Source organism: Lygodium microphyllum, chromosome 12 (genome assembly GCF_053477565.2).
Source record: "Lygodium microphyllum isolate KBCC chromosome 12, Lygodium_microphyllum_v1.1.10, whole genome shotgun sequence".
NCBI lineage: Eukaryota > Viridiplantae > Streptophyta > Polypodiopsida > Schizaeales > Lygodiaceae > Lygodium > Lygodium microphyllum.
In genome coordinates this window covers 123,452,562-123,463,380 of record NC_141146.1, presented here as the reverse complement: position 1 = coordinate 123,463,380, position 10,819 = coordinate 123,452,562, and the positions used below count along the sequence as shown (strand labels likewise).

At 43.0% G+C, this 10,819-nt stretch overlaps 1 protein-coding gene across 1 annotated transcript; it reads left to right on the top strand.

The window, feature by feature from the left end:
- Positions 1-233: 233 nt before the first annotated feature.
- Positions 234-6,598, top strand: LOC148028221 (protein AUXIN SIGNALING F-BOX 2-like). The gene is made up of 3 exons (XM_087689995.1): positions 234-1,789; positions 4,290-4,794; positions 5,443-6,598. The coding sequence occupies exons 1-3, from the start codon at positions 1,209-1,211 to the stop codon at positions 6,232-6,234; spliced, it is 1,878 nt and encodes a 625-aa protein (XP_087546121.1). The 5' UTR covers positions 234-1,208; the 3' UTR covers positions 6,235-6,598.
- The last annotated feature ends 4,221 nt before the right edge of the window (positions 6,599-10,819 follow it).

Here is a 10,819-nt window from a genome sequence, read left to right as displayed (position 1 = left end):
TTACAGCTCATGCTGAACTTGCATTTCTACCTTATCCACCTCATCAGCAGGTCCTCTGGCCTGAACCCATCTGCCTTTTCTGACCTTCCCATCCCCTCATTAATGGAGGGGCCAGCATGTAAAATGGGGGAAGAGCCACCCCCCCCCCCCCCCCCCCCCCCTGTCTCTCTCTCTCTCCCAAGTACATGTCACTAATCCCCTGCTACACTTCTCTCTCTCTCTCTCTCTCTCTCACATTGACAAGTCTGCTCACATGATGGGCACTTCATACCTCCCATCATTTCGATAAGCTCTGCAACAGCAGAACAGAGAGAGAAAGATAAGAGGCACAAAGAGAGAGAGAGAGAGAGAGAGAGAGCCTCTCTCATCAGCGGGGGTGGAAAGAGGCTAGGGTTTCTCTTTTGTTCCGGATTTTTGTCTTCACTTGATCGAGAGCTTTTCTTCTCGGTCAAGCTGCAGTGAAGAAACACAGAGAGAGAGAGAGAGAGAGAGAGCGAGAGTGAAAACAGTGACCTTTTTGTGAGAGAGAGAGAGAGAGAGAGAGAGAAGGGGGAGAGAGAGTGAGGAGGGGCCATGGCGACGGAGTACGAACGTCCTTCCTGGTAAACAGTCCCGTCATTCCTTTTTCCCTGCACACATCAATCCTCTCTCTTCTGCCACAGTCCCCCCCCTCTCTCTCCGACCCCCCTCTCTTTCTTCATCGCTGTCACCACTTTCCTTCGGCGCATCGAATGATCTTCTCCCTCATCCTCATCATCTTCATCTACATCATCCCTGTAGCTCCCCCTACTCATGCCCTTATAACCAAGGGAATGACAATCCCCCCTCTCCTTGTGGATGTTTGCCTTCCTCACCGAACATCGTTTTAGGTCATGGACCTCTCATCTCATCGCTGAATTCTGATATAGAATGGTCTTGGTATGGTATGCTATCATGCGCTCTGCAGACAGGTAGGGTTCAAACCTGCCCTTGCAGAGGGTTGCAGCCACCTTTAGTGAGGTTATGCTCCTGCTGCTAGTAGACCTTCAACGCATCCACGGAAACAGTTCTAGCTAGGTGCACAGAAGTGTCAATTCGGAGATTCATGTAGAAGGCATGCACAAAGCTTCCTCCAGGTTTTCATGGCGGTCTGCTGCAGCAAAGGCGGGTTTCCAAGCAGGTTAATGCTACTGACATACTTTGCTTGGCCTTCATTGCTGTGATGTTAGATGCTCCTCACGCAGAGCGAAAATAATTGTGGAGATCTTGCATCGTGCCTGCCGCTGCACCAGGACGATAGTCCTTCTATGGCCAAGGCTCGGGATATGGAAAGGTTGCAGAATTGTAAGCGGCAGAAAGAAGCTTCCTTTCCAGAGGAAGTTTTGGAACTTGTACTTACATTCATTACAGCACACAGAGACAGGAATGCTGTTTCTCTGGTTTGCAAAGCTTGGTACCATGTGGAAGCCTTGACCAGACAGCGTGTATTTATTGGAAACTGCTACTCTGTGTCACCATGCTTTCTTACCAACAGGTTCAAGAACCTCAAATCACTCAGTATTAAAGGTAAGCCCAGGTTTTCAGACTTTGGCCATGTCCCCGCATACTGGGGAGCCTATGCAGAAACATGGGTAATGGCGTTGGCAGATTCCTATCCATGGTTTGAAGAGCTTCGGCTGAAGCGGATGGTGATTACTGATGACTGTCTCAGCTTGATTTCTCGCAAATTCCCTCATTTCCGCTCCTTGGTTCTCACAACATGTGATGGATTCACCACCAGTGGTTTGGCTCCTATTGCCGCCAACTGCAGGTATACTTGAAAGGAACTTTTGTGTCTGTACATTGTCTGATTTCCATGTTGCTTTTTGGACTAGCTTGTAGTACATGGGATGTTTGATTTTAGCCTTAAAGAACAACTGATGAAAAGAAGTCTCTCAGCTTTTGCATGGTTTTGGCCTTCGAGATGTCAAACCTTGTATAATTTCCACAAAAAGGAAATCCAACCCTATCAAACTCCCACAGAAATGATGAACTCCAGCAGATATGTAACTGGTAATCTCAAGAGGCAGATGCAGCTCACAGACTGAGTACACTGTGCCTGATATGACGGTAATGAAAACTTTGTAGTATAGTAGACAATCTCACTGTTTATCACACATGCTACCATGTATGTGTAGATTATGAAAGGAAATTGGGCACTTAAATGTGGCATCTCTTCGTCATCAGTTTCTATCTGCTTAATCATGAGTTGTATTCATTTCAACCTACTACTTCATGTGTGCAGGCTGCAAGTCTTAGTTCCATCTAGTTTACCTCTGCAAGCTCTAGTGTGACTCATATTCCAATATACTTTTCACTTAATGTCTCAGGGGTCCCTCAGATGCTTGTAAAGGCAGGTGTCTCAAACTTTGCTCTAGAGGGTTTCTTTCACTAACTGCATAATATATTTCAAGGCTCCGAATTTCTGTTTCAATACACTGGATGGTGTAGCAATATTGACTTGTAATACTGCAACTTGTCAATTGTGTTGGAAGTATTCTTGGAACCAGCCTTTGCCAGCTAAGAGAAGCAATCTTCACCAAACTTGCAAATGAAGTGCACTTCTCCATGCATCTCGATTTGATGATGCAGGCAACCGCCAACCTCCTACACATGGAGGCAAGGTTTGAACTATATGTGTTTGGAAGCTAGGTTAGAAAGCGTCCTGTGTTTTTGGAGCAATGTGATCGGTTGTCTTAAGCTCTCACCAATCATGACTAATGCTTCCCACACCTTGCCATTTGGATTCATAGCCTGAAGTGGATGGAGAATCGCCTCTTGAGGCTGTTTGAAGAAAGAGTTTCTTGAAGATTTTCTCATTCCACATGCATATTTCTGTATTCATCAGGCTCCATAGATCATTTCTGCCCTCTTGATCATGCATTGCTTAATGTAGGCTATGCTGAACTGCTGCTTTGAGGCTCTGTTTGTGGAAAGTTTTGGGTTTCTTAATTGATGCATTGTCTTGTATGTGGAGATGACAGTGCTGGAAAGTAAAGATCAGTGGCTCTACCTCTTACAATGGCCTTGGACAAGCCTATTCATGGTTCTCTACTGGACCTCTTGCATGCTCAGGAATAGGCTTTGTACAATAGGTGGGCGAGTTACGTCCTTGGATGCTGTGTGACCAACATTGAACCGGATGACTTATCAGCAGGTCATATAGCTGCTGACTTAGAGATGCAGGAGATATGACCAGGAGTGTACAAGCAGGGGATCATGTGCCAGTTGGATTGCCATGTGGCAGTCTGACCAGGTCAGATCTGATCCAATCAGCAGGTTGTCCTAGTGGACTGGCTGGCAGCTCAATCAGCCATTTTTTAGGCAGTCCCAAGCTAGAACAGGTTGCCCAGTTCACATACAATCCCAGGTAGCACCCCTGCTTTGAGCAGTGTACTTCCCTCCGACCAGTAGACATGTAGGTATGTCTGGTATTTCAGGGATTTCCACTTTCCATTTGAGCAAGCTCAGAGGGCAGCATTTTCATTCTCTTTTCTGTATCTTGTGAGTGTGCAAGATGGGGCAAAAAAGGCCCACAGTGACCGCTGGCTGATATGATGGTTTTAAATCTCCTTCCAATCATGGATTTGGGGAGATTACCTCTTGTAGGTGTTTGAGGGAAGGCTGTGATATGCGAACATTTTCATCTACCATAAGGAGTGTTATTTTACTATGTGTGGTGAGCAATGGTTCTTTTAGGGAGAGGGGTCTATTGGTTATTACTCTACCTTGTACCAGTTTCACTGGTTTATATTCTCCTTGCATGGATTCCTGGACTGGCTCTAGAGTGAGCATTGTAGACAAGACAACTCTTTTCATTCTGGCTGTTGCATCAGTTAATGAATTTCTGAGCAATAATCTATAAATTCTCTACAAAAGAAAGGAAATACAGCAGCCTAACTGTTGTGGGTAAAAGTGACCAAAGAGCTCATTGACCATCCATTAGGGACAAAGAAATGCAGGCCTAGCAGCAATCTTTAGTGAACAGTTCTTACAGACTTGAGCTGAGTGTGTTGCTCAATATATAAACTCTGAAGTGAAAGGGTTTGTATTTGTAAACAGTGATGAATAATTAGGGACAAAGAAATGCAGGCCTAGCAGCAATCTTTAGTGAACAGTTCTTACAGACTTGAGCTGAGTGTGTTGCTCAATATATTAACTCTGAAGTGAAAGGGTTTGTATTTGTAAACAGTGATGAATAAGTATTTGACAAAGATGTGATGGAAAGGACTTCTAATTTTTCTTGTAAATTTGGTAATAAAATGTTGCAGGCATCTCCAAGTCTTGGAGCTGCAGGAGTGCAACGTTGTAGAAACTGAAGGAGAAACTGGAGGGCATTGGCTTAGCTGTTTCCCTGAGTCTTTCACATCCCTTGTTTCTCTCAATTTTTCCTGTACTGTGAGTCCAGTCAACGCTGAAGCCTTGGAGAGACTGGTTGCCAGATGCACCTCCTTGACACTCCTCAGAGTAAATAGTGCAGTATCATTTGAGCAGCTTCAACGGCTTCTAGCAAAAGCTCCACAGCTCACTGACCTTGGTACAGGCTCACTCTTTGCCCCGGAAGGTGTACCTATAAGGAGTTTTGAAAGGGTCATTTCACAATGCAAGAGTTTGCAAAGTCTATCAGGCTTCTGTGAAGTAGCTTCCTTTTGTCTCCCAGTTCTCCTTCCAGTATGCCATAATCTAACCTCCCTCAACTTGAGTTATGCCAGTTCTATTCAGAGCAATGATTTGGTAAAACTCATCAGCAACTGCTGCAAACTACAACGCCTGTGGGTATGAACTCTTTTCCTCAAAGCTTTGTGTTTTTCAAAGATTGAAAACATGATGTGTGTGCAAAATGTTATAACGATTCACTTAAAATTGACCAGGATTGCAACTGCTGAAACAGCTTAGGTTCCGATTCTTAAGAATGGATAGATTTGATCACTGTTTCTTGTTATCCGAAATCAGAAATTGCATCTTCAGCTAAATTATGAGGCACTTTATTTTTGTTTGCTTGATTCATTATCTAAACGTGTCCAATTGTGAAGCTGATATTCTGGAGTGTTTATATCCAAGGACATTGTGAGTGGTCCATTAGGTGGGTAAGGTCTAGACTGCTTGTAGTTGATCTTAGACCTTTAATCAGATGTAGATGTTAATGGCTTGCTAAATAGAGATTCATTTACTAGAACTGCGACTGTGTAGGATACCACTGTGTGTCCCACAAGCTACATGGTTACACTGTTTCAGTACTGGAACTTGGAGCTACAGTGGATTTCTTCAGTTTCTCTTACAGAAAGATCACAGTTTCTTTGTCTGAAGAAAACATTTTTTGCACAGTTTTGTTTCAATTTGTGGTGCATTTTGCAATCATCTTTGCTACTGTGTATACATACTTTTTTTTCTTCTCATGAGTGATGGACGAGTTTGTCTGAACAGGTGCTTGATTACTTAGAAGACAGAGGACTCCAAGCAATAGCATTAAGCTGTAAGGAGCTTCAAGAGTTAAGGGTGTTTCCTGCAGATCTGCATGGGCAAGGCCAAGATTCAGTTTCAGAGGATGGGTTGGTGGCAATATCAGAGGGCTGCAAGAAACTGACATCTGTGCTATATTTCTGTGGGAAAATGACCAATTTTGGTCTTATCACTGTGGCCAAAAATAGTCCACAGCTGACATGTTTCCGCCTCTGCATTTTGGTTCCCAAGACTCCTGATCATGTCACGAAGGAGCCTCTGGACGAGGGCTTTGGAGCCATTGTCAAGTGCTGTAAGGGCTTGAGACGCTTCTCTCTCTCTGGCCTACTGACAGACCAGGTCTTCTGCTACATTGGAATGCATGCCAAGCAGCTGGAGATGCTCTCGGTGGCCTTTGCTGGCAAGAGTGACCTAGGCATGCAGAAGATCCTGGAGGGCTGTCCCAAGCTCCAAAAGCTGGAGATCCTTGACAGTCCATTTGGAGATCCTGCTCTCCTCTTTGATGTGCATAAATATGAGTCCATGAGGTCATTGTGGATGTCTTCATGCCCTGTGACTGTGAGTGGTGCTCTCTCTCTGGCAAAAGCAATGCCATCTTTGAATGTGGAAATAATCGAAGATGAGGAAGGTGGGGAAGCCAAAGCCAACAGGTTGTATGAGGAAGGTGGGAATGCCAAAGTCAACAGGTTGTATGTCTATCGAACTATTGCAGGGATGCGCTCAGATGCTCCAGGCTTTGTTTTGACCTGCAAATGATGTGCCTGATTACAGGCATGATTGTTTTCAGGCTTGCAGCCTTGTTGTACACAGAAGGGCTGCATTTTATCAGGCCCACAGGCCTCATCAAGGCATACATCACTGGAATGCCAGTTGGGTTGTATGCAGTAGCTCAATCTATTTGTGCTGTGACAAATGAGGATCGTTTGCTCAGCATGTTCTTGTACATAGCAGGAGAAATGATGCATAAATGTTAGGATAGGTTGTGTTAGGGGATATGGGATCTCTCTCTTAAAAGAGCTCCCTGAGTTTTTTGAGTTTACAAGTTTTTACTGAGCATTTGCTCCCAAATTAACTGCTGCAATATGAGAATAATGGTTCACCATTTCTGTTGTTTTGTTTTTTTAAGTCTTTGGTATCTGATACTTATTCATGTTTATTAGTAAGGCAAGGTTGAGGCCATGCATTTTTTGTAAAACTGATTCCATGGAGGAATGCGTGATGCATGATGCATCCCGCTGCCAAGAGTGCTTTGAATTACTTGTCGTCAAGTTTGAAAAGTAAGTTGTTCTCTCTGTGGAATGTCTTCAGGTTTGGGTGGACTGTTTGTGGGGCATGCATTTGACTATATTTCCTTCTTTTGGGTTTTCATGATGGCTTGATTAGGATGATCATTTAGAGGTTTTACTCTGTTTTGCCATGATGGGCTTCTCAAGGTATTATGAATCAGCTACTTGAAGGGAAAGTAATCTCGGTTGACGCAAGGAGGCGCGGACATGGCAAATAAATAAAACAATGATTTCGAATCTGCAATGCGCATTACAAGGGCCTGCCATCGTACCTCAGCACTCTACAGGTCAGCCAGCAGCCAAGTTATCATGGGGGGAGGAAAATTCTCCGTTAGAGTGATGAGTTAGTTAGACAGGGTTGCTTCCCTGCTCCCTTCCCTCTCTCTTCCTGCTCGTTGTGGAGGTGATTCCCCCTTCCTACAGTTCAGAGTCAGAGTTCAGAGGTGTGAAAAAGTGATCGCTCTCCATTGTGTGGTTTCTGATTTGTACCCACTATGTTAGTATGCCATGTAAAGTGCTTGCCCCATTCACAATTCGCTCCACTAGATAATATTTGGTAATACTTAGTTTGCCTAACCGACAAGATTTTCTCCATGAGCTAGATGTGTGTTTGCACGAGTAAGTAGTGTCTATATTCTGATGTCTTATACAGTAATAGTTCTTTTGCGACTGTGGATTTTTTTGTGTGATGGGTCTTTTTTGCACGTGTAGATTTATTCATGTGATATTCTTTTTATGTTAGTGCATATTTATTTGTGAAAAGGTAATTTAATCAATAAATGTCAGTTGATACAAAACTAGTGGCCAGTTCTGTAGTAATCACACTGGCTTGGTCAGCTTGCTTAACATTATCCGGTTCTCCATGCAATTCCCAAAGCCAACAAATTTTACTATCTCTTGCCCAGGAAAAAAACTCCTTCCCCCGAGAAAAGGAGTCTTAACTTTGGCCTCCCATATCAGCTGAAGCGAGAATATTCTACCAAGTGTGTAGCACCAATTGCTTATGTTTGTATCTTCCCTCAAAATCACCAAATACTCAGGCTATTAGATGCTCCATATCATTGCCATCTAAAGCTACGTGCTGGCTAGCCCATACTTGATGAGCTGCACATCTGCTTTAGAAAAGACTAGGCGCTCCGTGTCTAGTTTCCTCCTGACATTTCGTGCTGGACAGGTTAAGTTTGGCGCTTCACGCCAAACTTTGAAGTACCATTGTTATTATTGGTCAACACATTTCATGTCTTATGCATGGAGGCTTAGGTAATTTTTACTTCCAACAAAATGAACGTGTGTCACATACTTACATTCTCTAAACACTTAAGGGGACATAAGATTGTGATTGATGGCCTAAGTCATATATATGCATGCTTACATGTAGTCATACATATGCATGTGTACATGCACATACATAATTACATGGGCCACTCTATTAATAGCATGCAGAGAGAGAGAGAGAGAGAGAGAGAGAGAGAGAGAGAGGGGTGTGAATTTGGAAAAAAGGCATTTGATCTCTCCCTCATCCCTTCTTCGTCTTCGCCACCTTCTTGAAGAAAAAGAAAGAAGAAGAATATTAGAGGACACACCTCTTCAAAGCTTACTCTACTCCAAATTTTCCTATGCTGCCCTATGTTTGGTGCTTTCAGATTGCAACTTGGACATGGTTAGCTTGACATGAGAGAGAGAGAGAGAGAGAGAGAGAGAGAGAGAGAGGGTGTGTGTGTGTGCGCATGTGAATCTAGAATACATGCTTACACAGTCATACATATGCATGCGTACATGTACATACATAATTACATAGGCCACACTACTAATAGCATGCATAGAGAGAGAGAGAGAGAGAGAGAGAGAGAGAGAGAGAGAGTGTGTGTGTGTGAATCTAGAATACATGCTTACACATATAGTCATACATATGTATGTGTATATGTATGTACATAATTACATAGGCCACAAACACACACACAGAGTCCCTACTAATGCTCCTCGCAAATCATGGGGCTCATCCACCAACACACACACACACACACACACACACACACACAAAACCGATGCTCCTCCCTTGATCTTGCTCCTTGTTGTCTAAAATTGTTGTCTAAAATAGCTTAGCTTGACATGAGAGAGAGAGAGAGAGAGAGAGAGAGGTGAATTTGGGAAAAAGACATTTGACCTCTCTCTTGCCCTTATTTATTCTTCTTTTTCACCTCTTAAAGAAAAAGAAAGAAGATGAATACTAATAATATTAGAGGACATGCTTCTTCAAAGCTCTTTGCTCCAAGTTTTCGTATGTTGCCATATTCTAGGTGCTTTCAAATTGCAACTTGGACATGGTTGGCCTGACATGAGAGAGAGAGAGAGAGAGAGAGAGAGAGAGAGAGAGAGTGTGTGTGTGAATCTAGAATGTATATGTGTGTGTGTGTATGCTATTGCCCTATAATATTTATATCTTAACATATAAATATAAATATGTTTATAAAGAGGTTGAATATTACTATTACTATTAATATATATTATATTAATTTATATTTATATATAGATTGATGCTACACACACAAACATACACACATATGTTAACTTTGATATAATTGGATTTAGAGGAATGCACGTGAAAAGGTCAACTTTATAAATGATTCAATTTATCTATGTTGTCTTAGATATAGGAGCAACATCCAATTCTAGTCGAAGGATGCTTGAAGGAAAAGAGACCTAAACTTCCTATACGAAGGAGGGGGAACTAATAGACCTTTTCCCATTCACAGATCTCAAATGAAGAGGAGGCTCTAACCGTTTCACCCAACATTAGCAAGTGTAGCCCTTGAGTTACAAATAGATTATGTACTCACCCTCAATACATACTTGAAGTCTCCATTGTTTATAAGAAGCAACAACTTTGATGTAGCTAAGGAGGGAATACCTCTCCCTTTTAAGACATGTTTGCCTATGGTTAAGCTTCTTGCATAAAAAGCTTATTGTAGATTTCTTCTTCCTCTTTTGTGAATCTAATCTTTTAGTGGCCTTTAGCCTATGCTTATCGGAGAGAGAGAGAGAGAGAGAGAGAGAGGTGGGGAGGTCATGAGGGAGAGTGTTGTATTGAGGTGGCAAAGGTGGGGAGGTGGAGATTTGGCAGACGTGGGGAGGTGGGGAAGTCAAAGGGTTGTGGGGGTAGCGAAGGTGGGGATGTGGGGGTGGCAACCTTGACGGGTGTATATTTGTGTGTGTGTGCGTAGAGAGAGAGAGAGAGAGAGAGAGAGAGAGAGAGAGAGAGAGAGAGAGAGAGAGAGAGAGAGAGAGAGAGAGAGAGAGAGGGGGGGGGTGGTGACCTCAATATGCACACAAGATGCGGGGTAGTAGGGGGGACCTTTTGCAATGGGCAGGGCATGACCTTTTGAGATAGGTGAGCATGGGGATTGCTAGGCGGGGACATTGCATGACTCCGGGAGGGGAGTTTGGGGTCGCGTGTGGGCAATAGCCATGTGGCACGTGACCCATAAAGCGTGGGAGGGATCGAGTGTGCGCCACATGGCCATTGCCCCCGATCTCTCCATAATAATAGTAAGAGATGGAGAAGGGACTATTCTTGATCACATTTGAAATTGCCACTAGATATTTTTCTCTTCTTAAACTTTCTACCATCAAAACAAAGATCATGTAATGACTTTTCATAGAAAAACTTAAGTCTTTCAAAGGAAACTTGAGAGCCCAATTCCTCTCCAAGTGGCATTTTATGACTTCCACCGGTATGTTAATGCCCCATTTGCTACATATGTTTGGACCTTCCACTACTGAACCACCTAGTAGGCCTTTGATTACCTTACTTTTGAGCTCCCACTTAAGATTATCTTCATGAGTCATGGCCACTTTATAACAAGATGGCTCTTTACAATCTATCAACACCACATAGTCCATCCCAATTTGAATGCAAAGAATTGGGAAGATTAAGATTTGAGAAAAATGTAAAGAATGGGGAATATTAATATTTGAGGAATATTTGGAAAAATAATATACCAAGTCACACACACATTGGTATAAGATGTAAGAGACTTGTATTTTATTGAGCATTC